Below are 23,017 nucleotides of genomic sequence, written 5' to 3' on the forward strand. Positions count from 1 at the left end.
ACAGTTTTAAAAATGATTGTTTCCTGCGAAAATTTAATTTTGAGTACCATTGTAGGGGAATTATGAGCGTATGTTTGTACTTTATATTTCATTGGTTATTAATTTGTTATATTAATTTCAAATTTTAGTTTTGATTGAATTAGGTTAAATTAGATTAGATCGTTAGATTTAAATTCAACGTATTTACTCCGTAAAAACAATTGTATATGTGGCAATATTGTACAAGTGCAAAATATTTTACTGTACAAATTGCCGGTGATTTCTTTTACAAAGTTGACCGCAATGTAAACGTTTACCAAATAATTAAATAATACACAATAATTTAAAATAATAAAAAACCTAAAAATTACGCATGTATATAGAATATGTGCATCATATAACAGGAAGTTCTCCATTTGTTCATATTTCTTAACATATACAACAGTACTATTAAATTCACTGTATATTAAAAAAATAAATCTGTACTTAATATAATAGAGACACTACAAGCTATCATCAGTCATGTCTAAGAATTGGGCACATGTTTCTCGCACGTACTCTCCCTTCAGATTGAACACAAACTTATAATAACAGCCATCACCACATATAACTGAAATGAACAAGAAAAGCCGTCAGTAAAGCATTACTTTTAAATACAGTCGATTCTCGATATCTTGAATTTTCATTTTAACATAAAAATACGTTTATTAATTTATTTTTTAAAATAACTCAGAATTGTAGATCGTTGCATTTTTTGCTTGCGAGAGATAATTGTATTTGTAATAGCATTCAGATAACTAAAGATTTCTGGCCTAACTCCCTTCCAACCCTATCCTTTTAAAAACAATCTCAACGTCTTCAGAGCACTCCTCGCTTGTTGTATAGTAGACATAATAGGTAGATTTGCTGTCTTCAAGGTTTTGATAATTTTATTCACAAACTGGTGTCTTCGAATCTACAGCAACAAACACTTCGAACTGAAGATTTAAAACGTCCAAATGCATTGTAAGATCTGTCCAGTTGGGAACAATATCATCTGGTTGGTTTTCTTCTTCTGTAATTGAATTGTTTCCGAATCCGCAAGAAATAAAACAATTATTCAGTTGCCGTAGACACGCCATCCCGAGATTTTTTCACAAATCTTATTACTTGAAGCATGTCGATCAGTCGCCAAATATCACCCTCTTCGAGTTACTGAATTAAAAATTTAACCATCTCGGTACGATATTTAACTTTGAAATTTGTTATTATTCCTAAGTCAAGTGGCTGCAGCTTTAACGTAGTATTAGGATTAAGATATTCAATCTTCAGTGCAGTAGGTGGAGAAATATGTACAGTTATCGATGAACAGCAATGCTTTTTTCTTTTTCTTGATGACTACTCCATCCGAATATGACAGTCACTCCTTACAAATAGGAATAGTCATGCAATCTTTGGAATTCGCCGTATACTCCGTCGGCAAAGATATGGCATTTTTAAAATACATCGGCTTCTTGAATTTTCCAATGACCAAAGGCACACGTTTATCTGATCATTTCATGTTTATAGTGGGTAAAACGGTTATTCTCTCCATTATTTTGGTTGTTTTTGAATTCCAATGTTTTATTTGGCATACATCTATTAAACAAACGTTTCGTCGGCGTTGTAAATTCCTTCTGTTGAAAAACTGGCCAATAAATTCGTTTTTTTTTGGCCTCGCAAAACGGCCTCATTTTTTTTCGTTTTTATAGAGGGAGTGGGGGTCTGGAATCTTCAAAAGATATCTCAGTCCAAGACGCCGCTTGACTGACCTTAGTGCAGGATTCGTTTTTCGTACTCCCTGCAATAGTTTCCGAGGTACTTTAAAACACCCTCTCGTCGCCGAGTCTACGCCGAACGTCTACCTACTAAACCAGACCCTCCTCTGTCACCCAACGATATGGAAGCGAAATGGCCGCTGTAAGGTCGGCATCACTTCCAAAGCACTATCAATTCATTTATCCACAGACTGTCAGCAAGAAGACTCCCTGTCCCTTTTCTCTTTGTCCTTTTTTTTACATAAAAAAACTGTTTTGTTTTTTAAAGGAACCCTCCTAGTACGGCATTACTCCCAGTCGGACATTTCCTCCTTTCCCACAGTCTGGCTAACACAATCTAACTCACTTTTCTACCTTCAACTTACAGCATCTTTCCCTCTTACCTTTGCCGTTGGACCATCTGTCTTTCTTCTTCTTATTTTTCTTGATCACTGCACAGATATATTTGTGTACACTAGTCCAGTCTCAATCATTCTCTCAATCATTTCTTTCACTGTAAAAAAATTCACATCTGTCTCTATTTCCATTCTGTTCCTTTTCACTACCCATCTGTTTAAATTCAAATATGGTTGTGGAAACTAATCAATACATTTGTCCTCCCTGTATTCCTACGATCCCTTTAGTACCGCTCGGAGAATGCATCTCGCTAAACTCACAAGAGCGTGAGTCGTTAAGAGAGACAGACGCAACTCGACAGTGAAAACCAATGCACTCATATTGAATTCGTTTGTTCGTTATTTCAAAGTAAGTTCACCTAGTTTTACCTGAACCTATAAATTGTTTTTGATTGTTTATTGCAACCATTTAAATATTGATAATTATTTGCACCTATGAGTAAAAGTTCATTCATCTCGCCAAGGGTATCGAAGGAAATATTGTTGATGTTAATTTAATTATTATTAATTCTCGTAATAATTCATTGTTTGTTTAATTCGCCACACCATCTGTTGCACTATAACATCGTATGTGTCACAGTGTCCGAGTGTTCGGAGTATAGGCATTCATCTGTATCAGCCTTTCCGAACCTAGAGAGGTAGGCCCTAAAACACACATGTCCTGTGAGCACCAGCGTTAGAAAATAATCTAGTCGCCTGTGACCACTAGATTAGATTTAGATTAGATTAAGAGAGGTAGCCTTTCGGCCTATTCCACTGCGACCTTTTCAGATCTATTGTGGTCCTCTAGTCCTAGATAACATTCTCTAGCCTGACCCTTTTTATAAAGTCTAGTAGCTTCGAGACTGTACCTTCCATGTAGCTATGTGCCGGTGGATTTTCTTCTCCTAATGCAAAGAACCGCACATTTGCCAGACTGTCACACTGACATAAAATGTACTCTGCTGTTTCTTCTTCGAGGTGACAGAATCTGCACAGGTCATCATCTGATAATCCCATCAGCTTCAAGTGCCTATTCAGCTTACAGTGCCCTGTTAGAAGACCTACTATGACCTTGACTGTTTTCCTGTCTTTGTTTGCTAGGTCTGCCGTAAATTTGGCGAATGTTCTGTAATAAACGGTTTCGCCTGTCTTTGTCCTGGTGAATTCCTCCACCAGTCCAGAGATTTGTGAGCTACCCACTTCCTTGTAGCCGTTCTTGTTACTGATTTAGCAACTCCGCAGAAGGGTTCCGGTCCAATGAATGGCAATGATGTGCCTTGTTTGGCCATTTCATCTGCTTTTTCATTGCCCTTATGACCCTCGTGCCCCGGTACCCAGGCTACCGTAACCTTGCTACGGTCTCCTAGTTTATTTAGGGCACACACGCAAGCCTATACTAGATTAGAATTGACCTCTACAGAATTGAGTGCCTTAAGCGCTGCCTGACTATCTGTGAAGATGGCAACTGAACAGAACGTTCTTTCCTGCCTTTCTATTTCTTCCACGCAGTGATGGATTGCAGTTATTTCCGCCTGGAAAACTGTCACATCCTTAGATAGACTTACCGGGAAATCTATCCCTTGATTTGTCCCTACTATGCCGGCTCCTACACACTCCGATGTTTTTGAGCCATCTGTGTACCAGGTAGCAGCAGCTTGTATGGGTACACCTTTATTCCAGTCTTCCCTGCCTGGTATCTGCACTATAACATCGTATGTGTCACAGTGTCCGAGTGTTCGCAGTACAGGCATTCATCTGTATCAGCCTTTCCGAACCTAGAGAGGTAGGCCCTAAAATACACGTGTCCTGTGAGCACCAGCGTTAGAAAATAATCTAGTCGCCTATGACCACAGTTCACCCAATCTCTTATGTTCGGGATCAGCATCTTTGTCCACTCTGTTACATTATCCGTATTGTTCCATTCTTCTTGCCATCTTTCAATTGACCTTTCCCTTTCCTGTCTTCTATCGGCCATAGTAAAGTCTAGGTCTCTTCTCCCACACAGCTCTTTTCTTTCCACTGCCAACACATGTAGCGGAACATATCCAGTGATGGTCCACAAGATTGCCGCAGACACAGTCCTATAGGCGCATGTCACTCGCAGCAGACTTGTTCTGTCCACTCGTGTCAAGAGCCTCCTGTAGTCCGTTTACTGCCCCACTCCTGACTGGTGACGCGTAGAGGACGATCGACTGCACAACACCGTGTAGGATTTGGATCCCCCAATGTTGGCCATCTCTGGGCCATCTCCCGCATGTGCTCTCCCCATTTTCTATTCTGGTGCAACGCCGCACATTGTTCACACTTTCCCTATTCCTTTGCCCCTTCAGAATGATGGCTTCGGTTTTCTCTGCCGCGAGTTTCAGTCCGTACTGTGTCATCCATTTCTTCACGACACCGCTAACGTTCCGAACCCGGTATTTGAGATCTGCCTCATCTACATTCGCGCTTTCTCCACATACCGACTTTACACTAGTGGCAAATCGTTTTTTTTATTTGTCAGCCACCCACTGCTAGCCCTAAAGTCTTTATAACCTAGCTGACTGCCAAAAGCTAGGGCCTTTTCCTGGAGGAACGTTCAACTGATTGGAACGTATTTTTCTACGACATTCCTGAAACTATTTCAAGGGACATTTTTCGAGATGCGGGAACTCAGCAGATTTCGACCGAAATTTGTTGACGAAGTTGCCTTGGGTCGAATACGCCAAAACTGTACCCTTACTTTTAAGTATGGTGGACAGCGTGCTCTTTGCAATTTCGAACTCTTTCGCAAGTTAAGATTCTGTTTTATTGCCTTTTTCGACAGCGTTTATTAAAGCAATTTTACTCTAAACGAATATACATATATACCAGTTTCGAATTTCCGTTCGAGAAACAGAGTTAAAATTCTTCACAATAGAATAGGATTGAAACAGGACCAGAATAAAAGTAAGAGTTATTGAGAATTTTGAGTTATCAACGTTCGAGTTGTCGAGAGTCAACTGTAATATAATATAATAAAATATTAAATAATTTTAATAATAAATTAAATAATATTACTTTTAAATAATAGTGAAAATATCTTTCTAATCTAGTATATTTATACCTGGAAAGAAATACTTACCAACCACTGAATTATCATCAGGTCCAAAAGCACATATGCTAGGCGGCCCATTTGGAACTGAAAATTTGCAGAACGACCATGTAGAAGAGAAGTATTTAGGCAAAAACATGGCATTTGCTAAAGAAGATTGTTTGTTCAACTTAGGATCAGCTAGTGCGAAAACGTGGACTGTTCCGTGATCTGACGATACACAAAGAGAAGTTGAGCTTTTATTAAAGTTGATACAGTATATAGTTGCCTAAAAAAATCAACATGTAAGTTTTCACAATATTTACAATGTTTAGAGCATTAATGTCACTAAATTTAATCATAATTTAGCATTAAGCAGTTTGGAAACCGGCTTTTTCGGTTCTATAAAGTAACGTAAAGTCAGTACACAAATAAGGAGGAAAATCCTGCTTGATCTAAATCGGAAATGTGAAAGAAAAAGAATTTATAACAAACACAAGATAAGAGAACTTAGTAGGAAAAGATCTACAAAGAAAATGAGAGAAGAAAAATTAAACGAAAATATATAAAAATTGATGTTAAACGGATCGTAATGAAAATGGAACAGGCTTACAGAAAAGCTGGAATCAACAAATACAAAAAAAATCAACAATAAAAAGTAAAAAAACAAGGAAATAAACATAACGAGTATGAAAAAGCAAAGTAATATAATTAAAATTGACAATAACAGTAATAAAAGCACTGATAAATCTAAAAGTGAAACAAAAATGTACAAACAAAATAAAACTGGAGAGATAAATCACACAATAGAGATTCAACGGAAATCACACAATATTTACTAGTTGGGAGTAACTAAAGCTATGGACGTGGGGAACTGGATAAAGATTGCTCAAGATAGAGTCGAATGGAGGCATGTTGTCAAGTCGGCTAAAACCTACAAAGGGTTGTAACTCCACGAAGTAAGGAAACTAAAATAAAGAAAAAAGAGAGAAGTATGATGGAACTGAAGGAAGAATACTGGTTATACTGGTCCTGAGTAAACACAGGCGATTTGGGAGCAGCAGGTGTGAGATTCATAATAAAATCAGAAAGTAGAAAGAACACAATTTGTGAAAGATACGTAAACGGAAGAATACTATCTAGTAGTGGAAATAAAAATGGATTATGGAAATGCTACCATCTATAGCATATGCGCCAAATGATGCATGAAAAGAGAATAAAGATGATTTTTTTCGAAATATTAAAACAAAAACAACACAACGGTGGAGAAAATACAATATTAATGCAAGATTTGATCGGCAAATCGGAAAAAAATAAACAAATTGAAATATATTTAGGACAGCATGAGGGAGAAATGAAAAACAAAAGTGGAAAGAGGATTGTAGAATTGTGCACAGCAAAGCAAACGACTTAGTCATAACGGATTAAAAATTCAAGCATATATATATATATATATATATATAATATATATATATATATATATATATATATATATATATATATATATATATATATATATATATCTCAGAAAAGTACCCTTAGGAAATGAGAAATCCATCACATACTTTCTATATCCAACAAAGAAAATTGAAAATGAAAATTATAAAAGATGTCAAGACAAGGGTGGGAATCATCCACCTTCTCAAAATCAAATAAATTCTTTCTACAGCAAAGAAGTATGTGTATTTTATTAAAAATCACAAATATATGTAAACAATGAAAAGCAAATGGTATATAAAATGGATCAAATGGCAGAAATAAAATAAAATGTCAAATTTAAAAAATGTGCGTGAAAAAGGTACTTGAAATACCAAGTCAGAGAACGAATACCAAGTATATAAAATTGCATATATTCACAAAAGAATTGCCAACAGAATTGTGTCAATAAACCAAATCTCAACAAAGGTGTTCTACTTAAATATCAAAATAAGCGCAAGATGTATCCCACAAATCATTTTAAATAGCAAAATAAGCGCAATATATATCCCACAAATCATAGTGTACGGTTCTACTACAGGATATCCAGATGAAGAAGTCCAAATGAAGGGGTCAAAGCAAAAAGTGTCTAAGTCACTTTTGTACGGAATTGGGTTAGTACCGCCATTTAGTAACGTTTTTATAAGCTTTCAGACGGTAGTTTCAAAAATGAACACATCTGTACCTTAGTCCATTATTTTACATTTATATTCTACGAGCAAATATCCTGTGCAATCAAGGAAAATCCTGGCCACTTCTTAATAATAGGTGACAATTTCAACGCCAAAATGGGCACCAAGAAGACCTCTCTGAAATATGTACATATATATATATATATATATATATATATATATATATATATATATATATATATACACATATATATATACATATATATATATACATATATATATATATATATATATATATATATATATATTTAACGTTTACTTCTTTATATATATTTATATATATATGTGTATATATATATAAATATATATATATATATATATATATATATATATATATATATATATATATATATATATATATGTACATATTTCAGAGAGGTCTTCTTGGTGCCCATTTTGGCGTTGAAATTGTCACCTATTATTAAGAAGTGGCCAGGATTTTCCTTGATTGCACAGGATATTTGCTCGTAGAATATAAATGTAAAATAATGGACTAAATAATGGACTATATATATATATATATATAATATGACAGATATCGATTCATATCGATTTTTTTTCACCATTTATTAAAGACAAGCAATCGTCAATGAGGTTATAAATCCAGAATTAATTAGGGCTTTTGACTTCTGGATTGTATGCTTAAATTATTTTAAATTATGATATACATTTCTTGAAAATCTGAAATGTTTCACTAACATCTTGCCTGTATTATAGTGATCTATCTATCTCTTGAAGCTTTGAAATGTTTCACTAACATTATCACTCTACTGTAGAACAATTCTTCTTATTATTTATATTTTAGTTTGACACAGCATTTTATCACATTGTCGATTCCAAAAAGGAACAACTATATATACATAGAAATTTACCCCCCAACAAAAACTTTCATCTCTTGTCCGATAAATCAAAGACGACATTCCAAATGAACAACACGGAGTTTATGAAATTCCTTGCGCAGATTGCCACCGATCCTATATAGGCCAAACAAATCGTAGAATCCAAAACAGGATTTATGAACATTCCATTTCTGTTCGCAATTCCGATTCAATTTCAGCTCTAGGTTAACATCATCTTCATATAGGTCACAAAATTTATTTTGAAAACTCCAGAACCCTAGCCGATATTCGCTTCTATAAACTAAGAATTATCTGAGAAACCATAGAAATTTAAAAAAGGCCAAATTGTCTCAATAAAAGAGATGACGGTGTAGCATTTTTAAAATTCCTTGATATATATTGAAATACCCTCGTATATATTTAAAACACCGAAGAATATTTTTAGTGTATTTCAGTTCCTATCGTACAAGTTAAAATACTCAAACGTGTCTTCAATCCTTTTATTTGTGTCGCTGGAGTTAATGTAAACCATTTTAAAGTTTGTTTATATTTCACAGATGCGTTTTTCCTCGGCATTTCCTTTAATCGAAGCCGCCTTGGGATTTTTGTGCGTCAAAGAAATAGGAATTTAACCATATATGTATGTTTTGTTTATACCAAGTTAGGCGAATGAATTTAAAAGATAATTGCTCACTCTCGCTAAGGTCGTTGTCATGAGCGGTTGACTTAAGCGTTTGTCCAAATTTCAAGTCGAATTTGTAATATCTTCGTCCTTCGTCCTTTTTTTTGTAGCAGAGCTCCAAAGTTTGTGTTCCAGGGCCCAATTTCCAATCTCAATTTTGTCTTGTCCTATCACAGTGGAGATGAATTTGTTCGAGTGGTACATAGTTTGAGTTCCAGTGAAGTCTAGTTTCTACCCCCAGAATTTTTTGTAAAAGCCCAGTGCAATCCAGGTAACTTTTTTGTGTTAAAATTTAAAGTAAAGGTAGACATTTTTTTAATAATAATAATTTGCTTTCATAACAAAAAGAATTTGTAATAATTAATATTGTACTATCTAATAATTTTTTTTTTTAAAGAAGGTTAACCTCTATGCAGTAACAATTTTTTGTAAGTTTTGTAGCATACCTCACTTGTAAACAGAGTTTGTAAACGAATAGGACATATGTAAATTTTTCTTTTTTATTATTTTGGTATAAATCCTTGTAAATATTTATATCGTAGGTATTTTTGTATTGTCTATTTTTGTAACTGTTTGTGGCGAGACAACAATAAATGTTTAGTTTTTTTTCTCAATCATTTTGTTTACTTCTCTTAACTAACTCTCTAACCCTTTTTTTGAGTTTGATTTAAAAAGATATATTTTTTATTTCTCATAATTATTTCATTAGTTACAACTAGTTGTTGTAATCGTTATAATTTGTCACCTCCAAGCGGCGTCCTTATTTTAAATAGCTAGAGGTCCTTCCTGTTGTTTTGTTTGTCCATTTGTTCCGGGAGATTCATGTAAGTACCCATTTGTTTCATTTTTTTTGTCCACGACAAATAAATATCTCCAAATAAACCCTGAGTGCCGTTCGCACAAGTATCGTTTATTTTGCTTGCCCTATCTCCACCCCATTTTTCTGTCCCAATTTTCAACCACCATAGTAAAACCCTATGTGGTAGGCAAAATATTTACGTTACAACGGCATACGGTTACCCATCTCTAATAAAGAAAACATCGTCCGCTCCAGCCGCCAATCAAAATGCTATTGTCAGAAATGTTCGCGTCAATCCTCACGCTAATCCCCACGCCAACCTCCACCCAAATCACGTACCATCGATGGTATAAATGAACCGTCCTCTGTTCCCCGTAGCAATAATGCATTGGTTATTGATCATTGTAGTAGTGTCTTTGGGCTTGGGAGACTGAGACCTCGGAAGAACAGATCAAAGAAGATGTTGAAAGCTCGGCGCAATGATAATCGACGCGGTTTAACCCGGAAGATTATTGAGTTTAATATTAATTCTTATAATAGTATAAATCATAGCGATATAGATAGATATATCAAGCAAAAACAATTACCTAATTTAAATAGTAAAGTTTCGACATACCTGATTACTTCCCCTTCGCAATTCTGTTATCTTTTGTCCACTTTGCGTATTAAAAACTCTTATAAGCGTTCCCTTTTCGCTTGCAGTAGCTAATAGTGTCCCTTGCTGATTCAGTGCTATGCAACTAAGATTTGCTTCGTGGGCGACGATGTCTAAGGGAGATTTTTCAGTTTTCGCTAAATCTACAAGCTGCACATAACCTGTTTTTCTACCAGGAAATGCCAATATTGAGTTGTTGCTATTTGGGCATAAAACACACAAACCTTTGAGATTTGAGCTTGTTTCGAATACATGAAGTTGCTGGGGACTTTGTGTGAATGTATATACTTTGATTACTCCTTCTAAAATAAAAAAAAAATTGAAAATGACAAAAATAAAAAATTTTGATCGTTAGTGCTATTACTAGATGCTGCTATTATTCTTATGTTTAAATTTTTTATATTAGTTTTATCCTATGGTGGCTACTGATTACGTGGCACTTGACAAGTAATATAAAAGTATATCAAGTATAAGTTCTACAATTTTCAATTAAAGTTGATTAATCTACAAATTGAACTAAGAGCTAACGGCAACCATGCGAAATCTCAGAAGTAAATTCTTACTTCTTACTTAGAGACAAGCTCATTGAATAGTTTGAAACATCTGTAAACTTATCAACATTTCGCTGGTCTATATATATTTATGTTCTTAGAAAGAATGGGAATGAAAGAATTATGATATTTTAGTTTATTCGTTCCACATTCAATATGTGCATAGGCGTAGTGCATTTTCAAGCAAAAACAATACAATTTTTAATGAAGGAACAAATTGTTCCTTCAAAATTAATTAAATTTTAAGGTGAAAATTTTCAAAACATTCGGGGTGTAGATGCACTCTAGCACTCTACACCTTTTACATAAATAAATAGTATTACTTTTGCACATCCGACATTCTTGCACTATCGTCTCTTTTTGTAATGTGGCCAATATTGTCGAATATGGTTTCAACTGGTAAAGCAAATTTAAATTGATGTCCATGTACTAAGTTTGATATTGATGTAGCGGTTTCTTCACTATTATAAATTATAAATATAAATCTATGTCGGCTGATGCTTTCTCTTATAATGTGCACTTCTTTATCCTCATCCTTCAACAAATATATATCAACATGAAGCAGAGTGTAAACCAGATAATATACATATGCCAATATATGTCATTCATTTCAAAATCGTGACGGTTATTCTGCGATGCATAAATATTTGTAAAATATAAAATGCTCTCAATTACTTGTTTATCAAAATAGAGTGAAAAAAATTTAATATATGACTTGCCACCATGGTTGGCTTTTATATTGTCTAACTACTGAGTACGAAGGAGTATCTGTTGTTGATAATAATAACTTGAGACAAATTTGGATTTACTATTTTTGCCTGGTTTTTTCTTTGGACGTTTTATCTGTGGTTCAGAGACATATCAGAATCGTCAATCACTTGTATTTCATATGTACCTGCAATATCCGATTTTATTGATTATTCACAAATAATATTATCATCAATGTCTTCTACATCGGAAACTTCATCTAATTCCGGCGGCAAATAACCCACATTAAGTGAGTCAGCATTTTCACAATCTGAGTCTTCTTCTAACAAAGCTATTAACTCTTTAGTAGTTAGTGCCATCTTCATTTCATATTTCAAAAATTTACTCAAATAAACAAATGCACTACTATATACACGTATTCACATGATAATAGTTTAGCTTACTTCATTTTAATTTATATGGAATATAAAACAAATAAACACAAGGAAACTTTCAAATCAGGTTAAAAAAAACAAATATAACGTTTACAGCATACAGCACTTCTATAAATAGAGAATAAAGTGTAATGACGAGATCGTATGTTAAAATTTCAGATTGTATAGTCTAATGAAAAAATAAGTATTTTCCAAAGTTTTCTGTTTTTTGAAGTTCTGTATTACGTACTCTATAATAAGAATAAAATTTTACTTTAATTTGTTAAACAACTATAAGATACCTGCCAAAAGACACATAATAATTTAATAATTATATCGGTCTTAGATTTAATTTTTACGTAATTACTTATGTGTTTAAATAAATACTTAAAATTTACTTCTCAGGAAAGAGAAGCATTACTGAGAAAAAATTGAATGTGCGAATTATGTATGACTTATTTTGTGCCAAATTTCCTGATAACAATAATTCCGTGAAGTATCAATTTTATTTAAAGATTTTCCAGGAACATTTTTCTCTATCTTTTGGAAGTCCACAGGTAGATACTTCTTGTGAATGTGAACAGTTAGAAATAAAAATTAAGAGTCCATCTTTAAACGAGACAGCGAAGAGCGTGGCCGTTGCGGAATTATCTGTACATAAAAGACGTAAAAGGAAGTTCTACAATAAAATGTCAGAAATTGCAGAGATATGCAAGACAGATGCCACTGTATGTGGCCTGACGTTTGATTATATGCAAAAACTTCAACTTCCACTTATTCCTGTACATGAGACTTTTTACTTACGTCAACTAACCTACAACGTCTTTGGAATTCACAATATATAAAAAAAGGGATGTTGTACACCTACCACGAGGGTCAAGCCAGAAAGGGTCTCAATGAAGTTGCTTCATTTCTTATGCATTATATCAAGTCTGAACTCTTCAGTTGTTGTTACTCATTAATGAATTTGGAGTTTTAACTTTTATTTTTGAGAATAACCTTGAATTTAGAAGTGGATTGTATTTAATTAATTTAATGTTCGGAAATGTTTTGAAAAGTGGGACCATTTGGTCTGTTAAATTTTTTATGAAAGGTATTTTTTTATATGAAACTGGTTGTGGATTATTTATTAAAGCTCTATTGTAAAAGTTAGTGTTATAAATAAGTTTTTTTAATATATATTTTGGGTAGCCATTGTTTAAAAACATTTCAAAAAGTTTCTTTAAATTGACATCTAGGAAACTCCGATCACAGATTGTCGTTACACGATTTTTCATAGATACAATTGTGTTGAATTTTCGATTTCTAGGATGATTAGAATAATAATTTATAAATCTGCCGGATGCAGTATCTTTTTGATACCAATCTAATATGATTTTGTTGTCATTAGTTCTTATGACTTTGGTATCTAAAAAAGGTATACTATTTCATTTTCATATTCGACAGTGAATTGAATATCAAAATATTCAATTATTTCTGATAGCGAAATATTGTAATAATTAATTTTAAAGCAGTTTTTCTTTTCTTTTCTTTTCTCATGTTGTTTCTGAAATGACCGATTCAGTTATTCCTGCCACACAGAATCATGTATACCTGACAGGCTTAACTGTTCAGGTGTACCTGATAGTGAGTGGCCGGCCAAGTATTCCGAAATTTCTCATCTGTGTCGGTTTTAAGATAAGAACTATTTAATATCAGCAGCATGTAAAGAATATAATAAAAAAAAAAGAACAAAATGCATTTAAAGTTCTTCATATACAAGTAATAAAATAGGGAATAATAAGTTATATCAACTAAAATAATAAAACCTTTATTAAGTTATATATCAAAACAACGACGCAACATAGTTGACTGTTCTTTAAATTCGATAAGATATGGTTAACAGGCTTGATAAGACAAGTGAATTAACTATTATAACTAGAAGTGGCAGATAAATTTAATAATACGATATAAGATGCATTTTATCTTTGAGAGTTGATTATATGTAACATTATTCTGCATCTATTTTAAAATTGGAATTTCCGTGACCAGCGTTTGAAAGATTTTTTTTAAATAATCGTATACTTTATATAAAAAAAGATATACAAATCCATTTATATTCACTTAATGTCATAAAAAACCTATGAATGATGCAATTTAGATATTCTATTCAAGAAATTGTAAGTCCATAACACTACACACTAACGCTAGTATTACATTACCCAATGCGACAGAGAAAACTGACTGCTTTTTTTTTTTTCTAACAGGCTGGGTTTATCGACCACGTGACCTTCCTATTGGTCATTTAGGTCACGTTAGAAGGCCCAAAAATCCGGCCCGTTAGAAAGAGATATGGGGACTGCTTTGCGACAGTTTTCTCTGTCGTACTGGGGGAACGACGTTGTATTGCAATTGCAAGGCTCAGTCTATTTGTATTATATGTATATGCCATAACATAGATGAATTAACCTCTTGTATATACAAATATATTATTTATTAGAAACAAACTCTACATCTCATTAATATGGCGAGATGGTTACATGTTTGCTCAATATTTTCGTAAAAAATTCATTTCGATATCTCTATTATCAAAGATTACACAAAACTTTAAATGTAACAAGTTTTTATGAACATTCAATGTAACTAAAGCCTAAAAAGACATAACCTAAATAATCTTTAACAAGTTCCCTCTTTCAAAAATATTAAATAAGAAGTCTTCTCATCTCTATTTCGAAATACTTCTTTACATCTAGGTATACTTAAAATCAAGCGCCGTATTTGGTCTTCAAACAAATTCTCTATGGGATTTAGATCAGGGCTGCAGTGTGCTCAGTATATGGTTTATTACCAACCTCGTCCAAATAATTACTGACCAAACGTGCATTTATCATGTATTAAAAGAAAATTTAAAACATAATGACGGTATTAGATTTTTATTTCGATGCAGGGCGACGGCAAGCCGCTTATACGAAACGAAACAAAATCTATCCCGTCTTAGGACAATAATTATCGAATTAATTATTTACAGACGTAACAACGCCATCTAAGAGAACGCCAACAAGAGAAATCATGATTTCTTACCTGGCGAAACTGAATTCAAATCTTTACCACTGTGCTTTCTACAATGGATTTCTCTTGTTAAAAGAAAATTATTTCCTATCTAAAGAGCCAAGGGAACTACATGGTTAGACAAAATATCTATCATATATCTCCCACTTGTTAAAGAACCTCTTCCTAAATCAACAAGGTCCGTTCGAATTGTAAGAGATATTTCTCCCCAATTGAATAAAGTCATAAGTCGTACACTGAGCTATATATACAAGAGGTATCCAAGTCAGCCACTTATTATGGGCAGAAGAGAACTTCTCCCAGTTTACAAGAGCAAAATGGGAGAAGTTCGCTTTTGATCTTGATAAGTTCCTGAGTTGGATGCTCCCTGCCCCTTTTGTCGGGACTATGAGAAGTACAGTCAAGAAGAGCATGCCTAGAGGTTATCGAAAAGAATACATCCCCGGATGGTGTCAAAATAGTGATATATTATACCAGCAACAATGGACTGAGACATAGAAAACCGAAACTTTAAAAAATCAAGTCGGAAAGCTTGGGCCCTAATAAAAAAACTTCGAGCTAAAAAAAGATTTCAACGGAAAGTAGCTTTAAATCAAAATTCAGTGGTATCTCATATTGTTACATCAAGAGCAACCGGACATAAAGCTCACATACGAGACATAAAGAAACATTTAGAAATCTTGAAATCGATCGAGACCGAACATTCTCGCCTTTTCACAAGTGAAGAAATAGCGACTGCCCTTAAAGACGTTTCTCCTGGAGAAGGACTAGGTTTCGACTGCATACTGAATTATATTGAATTCATACTCAATTGCATAAAATACACTAAAACCTGGCTAGCACATGTCTTTACAAACATCATTCAGACCAGCACAATCCCACGGGAATTGAAACATTCAAAAGTTATAGCAATACCGGGTAAACCAGCTAACCACCTAAAAAACTATCGACCAATTGCTCCATTGTCTAAAACGTATAATCTACTTGAAAGGACAATTTTTAACAGAATAATCCTCAAAGTTATTCTAATCGAACAAGCAGGTTTTAGACCAAATCGAGGTTGCACCGATAACCTCAGTCTAATCTCGCTGTACTGATATAGAAGCCAGCTTTCAAATAAAACTGAAGAGTTCTGCTGCTTTTATAGATCTGTCAGCAGCTTTGGACAAAGTCACAAATCAGAAGGAATGATTTATAAACTCTTATGCACTATTCCTTCCGAATTGATAGAAAATATGCTCACTAACAGCGTATATATGTGCTATATTTTCTCGACTCTGCTTTATGGGATAGAAGCATGGACACTTAACGCGTCGACTGCTAAAAAGTTGGAAGCATTTGAAATGTGGGTGTATAGAAGAATCTTGAAGATATCATGGACCGAGCATGTAACAAACAACGAAGTCATGAGAAGAATCAACAAAAGAATGGAAGTATTGGAAACCATCAAGACACGAAAGCTGCAATACCTGGGGCATGTTATGCGTAATGAGAGATACAACCTACTTCAATTGATTATACAAGGGAAAATCCAGGGCAAGAGAAGTGTAGGAAGAAGGAGAATCTCATGGTTGCGTAACTTGAGGGAATGGTACGGATGCACATCAATTGAACTATTCAGAGCAGCAGCATCTAAGATCAGAATAGCCATGATGATTGCCAACCTCCGTCGCAGAGATGGCACGTGAAGAAGAACAGCGTATTTCAAGTAATTATCGGATCAGAAATAAGCACTCCCTCAGAGAAAACTCAAAAATGGTCTGCCACAAGGCTCGATACTCGCACCACTACTTTTTAGCCTTTACATCGTAGACATGCCGACAATAACATCAACAAAGTTTGGCTATGCCGATGACTAGGTTTTATGAGCACAAACAAAATCTCTAGAAGAAGTTAAAGAGATTCTGGCGGAAGACCTATAAGTTATGGGAAGTTACTCTCTACAACCGAAGTAACTTGCTTCCTTCTAAACAACAATTTGGCTTCAAGAACAGTTAACGTTCACATTGATAATACACGACTCGACAACAATAAACATCCAAAATACGTACTCGGAACTTTGGACAGAACATTAACCTTTAGAAAACTTTTAATTACAGTTGACGAGAAGCTCACAAATACCATCAGTGAGAAGCTCTGCGGCACATCATGGGGAGGAATGACAACCACACTCAGGTTTTCAGACTTAGCTCTTGTTTACTCTGTAGCTCAATATTGCGCACCAATATGGATCAACAATGCCACATTCAAAAGATTGATGTCCAAATAAATAAAACCATGAGAATGATCGCTGGACTAATCAAATCCACACCAACCCATTGGCTGCAGTGCTGAGCGACATTCCACCACCACACCTTCGCCGACTCAATCTTCTGGCCAAAGAATATCAAAAGATCCTTAATAAAATTGCGCTACCGATACATAACTATCTAGAAGATGCATACAAAAGTCGTCTGCGCTCCAGATAATTTCCCACACAAACCGCAGAAACGGCAGCAGTCATCGGGTTCAACATGATCATCACATGGGCCCATGAATAGATAAAAGCTCAACCAAATACAATTATAAGGCCAACTCACCATGGACAATGTGCATTTAAGTTGCACAGGTTGAACATTCCAGTCAAAGTGATCTTTCTTCTTCTTCTTCTTAAAGTGCCTATCCGTTCCGGACGTTGGCGATCATCACGGCTATCTTCACTTTGCTTATTGCAGCGCGGAACAGTTCAGTGGTAGTCGTGTTATACCACTTTCGCAAATTTTGAAGCCAGGAAATGCGTCTTCTTCCCGGTCCTCTCTTACCATTTACTTTCCCTTGGAGAATCAGCTGGAGTAGGCCGTAACGTTCTTGATTTCTCATTACATGACCTAGATATTCCAACTTTTTAGTTTTGACGGTCATGAGAATTTCACATTCTTTCCCCATTCTACGCAGGACCTCCACATTAGTAACTCTGTCAACCCAGGATATACGTAAGATGCGCCTATAATACCACATTTCGAAAGCTTCGAGCCGATTCATAGATGTAACAGTCAGTGTCCATGCTTCCATTCCGTAGAGCAGAACTGTGAATATGTAGCAGTTCAATAGACGGCATTTTGTTTTTAATGATATGTCTCGACTGTTAAAAATAGTTCTCATTCTAACGAATGCATTCTAAGTGATCTTTAGAAAATTGAAATATATTTTTCTACGAGTAAAGCTCTTTCTATGTAAAACTGGTTCTTTGACACATTTGTATAGTGTTCTTTAACTTGAATTGTATTAGTGTATTAACTTGAATATTATCAACATCTGCCACTTGTATTTGTAAATGTCTCATTGTGAAGAAACCTGATAAATTGATCTTGGTGTGGTATTATGACCCTTCCTCTTTCTTGTCCAGCCCGCCTCGTTGTTTCTCGAAAACAATGTTAAATAACTCATGAAATTTTGAGTCGAGTAGTATAAGATCGGCTAACATCGCAAAGTGAGTACAGTGTTCTGCAATCCGATTAGACTCCACCTGGGTGACGAAGACACAATTTTAATTCGCAAGGTAACTAAGACAATTTTAATTCGTGGCGTTATTTGTTGTACATATAAACTTTTTTCTCTAGAATGAATTACGAAACAGAACAATCCAAACTATTGGCACTTTGGTTCATTGCTCTTTGGCAGGAACTCGAACATGATGAGTACGAAATTATGGACTCCGACGATGAAAACAAAATTGATCACATATTCCACAGGGTGTTGCAAAATAAGACGTAAAAACACTTTATTTTTACATCTGTTTATGAGAAAAACGTTGACATTTCTCAGACCAGATTGGTACAGTAATTCCTTAGAAATATATCTATAATGTGAAATAAAAATTATCAAAATCCAATAAACGGTTTAGAAGAAAAATAGCTTCAAACTTATGGTACATTTAAAGTGGTGCGTTAATTTCGAAGGGTAGTGTATATAAAAGATTAATTTAAAAATATGAATAGTCATTGTTATGTTTAGAATAAAAAGTAAATAGAAAACCAACATATGTTAAACTATGATTCAGTCTAATATATTTTAATATAAACTTACCTAAAACTACAACTATTCTATCTCTTCTTAATCTAACAGCCAGCACTGGAGCATTAAATTCCAAGGAAATGGGTGACGCCTTCTTTAAATCGTCCCATACTATCACCCTGTTTGTAGGATATAGTGGTCTTGGACCACCCCCGACCAAAGCGAGATAATTACATCTAAACAACATCTCAACAAAACTGAGACCTCCATTATCGAAATCTTGACGTTCCTTCTCTTTTAGAGGATCACAGTTGTATATACGAAAGCCAGTTGTTGTAGCACAAGCAAAACAACCTGAAAATAATAATAAAAAACAATTACAAAATAAATTATACTCTTTTACTTGCACATTATTATCGATAGCACAGTTTTTATGACACAGGTAATAATGCCGAAAAGTAATCTCATAAATCAGTATAAATAAATTTTCTTCTATAAAAACATTGCTTCATGCAATGATTTCATAATGTTCCAAAACCATCTTGTTTTACTCTTTCACAGGTATAGTTATGGTTGGGGCTTTATTATCTGGACTTGCCATGTTGTACTATAATAACTTTCAGAAATAAAACATCTTATAGTCTAATAAACAAGTCTATGAGTACTATCAAGAGAAAATACTAGTTTTCATTAATTTATCATTCATTTACATGATTCAGGGTTCCGAATAAGGTCATCTTTATACAAACTATATAGGGAAAAATAAAATTAATGGACGGTTTCATATGGATATTTTCCCACCAGAGTCCTCATTTGGTCTGCCCATCGTATTGGAGATCTTCCTCTTGGTATTTGGCCTTCTACCTTCACTTCTACTACCAATAGTCCAATAGTCTTCTGACTATGTGACCTAAGTAATTTAAGTATTCTCAGTTAACTTTTTTTAACAGCCAGTCTTTTATACTAAGCTCTTTCAGAATTGACATGTTGGCTCTGTGTTCTGTATAGGACACGAGTAAAATTCTTCTGTAAACCCACCTTTCAAAGACTTAATTTATCATATGAGACAATAAAAACAAACTAAGTGATGGATTCGACTGTTACTTTATGGAAATTCATTTTCAACATAATTTTTGACATATTCAACATAAAAGTAAAACACTGAAAACTTTTGTTCTTAACACTTCACAAAATTTATTATAATTTATTATCACTACAGCTGTTTCTGCAGAGTGCGTTTCCCAAGTGATCTATTTTTGGTATGCATTTACACTTTATAGTCTTCAACTGAATAAGTTGTGGAGGTGGAGGGAAGAACAGTTTGTCTCAAGTTGGTCATTCGGAATTATATTTCTATTTTTTAATTTGTTAATTTCTATAGATTCTAATAAAGATAGCTTAAGTAATGCCTTTATTTTGAATGTGAAAATGTTTAAATTACTCATTAAAAGATTGATTATGGTCTAGAAAGTGGAATTCATAGGTAGAATCTATTTTTCTTATATTTGACAGCTTTTTTGTGTTCTGGTATATGTTTGTTAAAAGTTCTACCAAAGTTGTTAAAAGGTCTTCACCAAAAGCCAAAAGAAAAAGCACTAACACAGTGGTCAATCACAGCGAAGATTGTCTCTCTGGCCAGCCAATAACAAACAGCATTATTAACTACGTTTTTATTGGCTTTCTGACGGAAGATCGCTGCGGAGTTGCAACCAAGAAATGCATAAAAAGGCACTGCATCTTCCGATCGGGTCTTCCTACGACAATGTATTTTTCGGTGCTGTTCTGATTTAACACAACAATATCCAAAGCAAGATCCTAACATGTTCAATCCTATCGACACACATGTTCATCCTATCAACACACATGTTCATCCTATTGAAATAAAGAATCCTTACCTATCCCTCTAAATGAACATTGTAGTAGTAGTCCGATCGGGATCAAGTCGGTCTACATCTTGACCCCAGCTAGACCTCGTTGGCTGAGTGCCCTTTTCAACTATTCTGCATTTTATTATCACCTGAGTGAACATTTCTTTAATTTAAGAAGACTTCGCTTTGAAGACGGTTCCAAAAGCTCTTTAGTGTTTGAATAAACACAAAGTCTTGTGGCTACGATATTATTCAAGCCAGCAAGAAGTATAGGAACCAGCATTTGTTGACTGTTGGTTTATCTTTTGTCAAGGTAAAGAAAAGTCCGGCAACGACGCGGAAGCTAGCTAACAGCTCGGAGAGGACACTCCCTGGCCAAATAGACATCGATCTTTGAAATAGGGAAGACAGGTTGTCTTAAAGCTATTTCAGATCGTATCGAACTGACACAGCGTTCTACTAGACCACTGACGGTTAGGAGTAAATAAAAGACCCAGGTGGACTTAGAATTACTCCTCAATCAGTGGCCGAGCTGAAGTAGCACTTCGTCGCCAAAACCAATCGACAGAAATAAATAAAAGTCCCTATGAGACTTAAGATTATTTCGCGAGAGGTGGCTGTACGGAGTGAAGGGCCGTCGAGGAGTCAACACTCCGCTGACGTTCCTATATCTCGAGAAGTGTGAACTTGGCCACACGTTGAGGCGTGAATAGCCGGCATCTCTGTGAGATTCAGGGCATCCACTGTGCTCAGAATACCAGACAAACTATTCATGTAGGACAAATATATACTACTCACGTAACAAAACTTGAACTGATAAAGTATTCTGCATTGCCAGTGGTACCTTGCTGACCACAGAGCCTCTGGAGAGCTTATCGCTGAGTGGAAGTCAAAAACACATAAACTCCACGAGCAAGAGGATGGAGGCGAAAATCCTTCGCTCCTCCTCCAGAGTGACATTCAGAACTCATCAAGAATCTACAAATACATCAGAGGATGAACCGACTGTATGATAATACAAACTTTGTATACAATCTTTGATCTTTGAATACAAACAAATCAAATATCAAAAATGCAATTAATATTTACAAATCAATTTTTGTAAATAAAAACACAAGAAAATCGACAATAATTATTGTAATTTGTCTCTTAGTAATTTCTTTGTAAGAAGCTACCACAACCTTGTCCAACTATAACACATTTTAGTTTTATAAGCTACCCTTAAAAATAAAATGACTGAATCCTAATGGTTTAACTATTGTATTTTATTCAAAAATAAACGCCGTTGAATTAAAAATTAAAGAAATAATAAAAATATATGAACACCACCAAAATTTTGATTTTGATGAACTTAATGAAAACTTAACTTTTTTATTTTGTCCTACATTCATATTCAGAATACACATATCATTATGTCCAATGAAATATATATTACAGTACATAAATTATCCATGCCTCCCCACAAATATAAATAAATATTTTTTTCTTAAATAATGTTACAGATAACTTGAAATGTAAATATAACTATAAATGCATATATGAAGTTGTAAAAACATCTGTTATCAAATGGCACATCAATTAAATAAATAATTTCCGCAATGATTGTTTGTTTACAGTAATATAAAGCTATTAAACTATTTAAGACATATTTTGTAACATTACAATTATAACTTTTTTAATTATGATCCAGCATACAATAATGAATAGAACTTACCGTGATCTTGATTAAAACCTACATAATTTAACCCATTATTACACGAGTTAGTTTGACATAAATTCATTTCGTTTAGATGTGTAATTTAAATTGTTAAAAAGGTTCATACATAAAATATCATTTTCTACCAAATTAAATATACTAAAGAAAAAGAATTAAATATAGACATTGACAGAACAGAAATTCATAACAATGATGTATAACCTAGAAAATTGTAACATCTATATTCCTCTTTATTTCAAACGGAGTCTAATGATCAGTCCATATACAGCTCCTCATTTTTCAGAAAAATTTAACAAAATAAAGTTACTTTAATTCAAATGTATATTTCTAAATGTTGCAAAATTGTTCTTTGATTGTATAATTTTACAAATA

At 34.1% G+C, this 23,017-nt stretch overlaps 2 protein-coding genes across 2 annotated transcripts in view; one reads left to right on the forward strand and one right to left on the reverse strand.

The window, feature by feature from the left end:
- Positions 1-23,017, forward strand: part of BicC (protein bicaudal C) — a 635,428-nt gene that overhangs the window by 500,975 nt on the left and 111,436 nt on the right. The window lies entirely within an intron of this gene.
- LOC140445792 (WD repeat domain phosphoinositide-interacting protein 3-like) lies at positions 336-22,795 on the reverse strand. Its single transcript, XM_072538139.1, has 5 exons — positions 22,643-22,795; positions 19,133-19,414; positions 10,309-10,649; positions 5,256-5,493; positions 336-589 (listed from the first exon to the last, which is right to left on the reverse strand). Exons 1-5 carry the CDS (start codon positions 22,707-22,709, stop codon positions 483-485), a joined length of 1,035 nt encoding a protein of 344 aa, XP_072394240.1. The 5' UTR covers positions 22,710-22,795; the 3' UTR covers positions 336-482.

Source organism: Diabrotica undecimpunctata, chromosome 7, assembly GCF_040954645.1.
Source record: "Diabrotica undecimpunctata isolate CICGRU chromosome 7, icDiaUnde3, whole genome shotgun sequence".
Classification (NCBI taxonomy): Eukaryota; Metazoa; Arthropoda; class Insecta; order Coleoptera; family Chrysomelidae; genus Diabrotica; species Diabrotica undecimpunctata.

Excerpts from the sequence above, each read along its gene's own strand:
- LOC140445792 (XM_072538139.1), bottom strand. The coding sequence starts at position 22,709 with ATGAATTTATGTCAAACTAACTCGTGTAATAATGGGTTAAATTATGTA. Across the intron at positions 5,494-10,308 it reads TGCGAAGGGGAAGTAATCAG|GCAACTATATACTGTATCAA; the intron begins GTATGTCGAAAC and ends TGATTTTTTTAG. Across the intron at positions 590-5,255 it reads TGATGATAATTCAGTGGTTG|TTATATGTGGTGATGGCTGT; the intron begins GTAAGTATTTCT and ends TGTTCATTTCAG.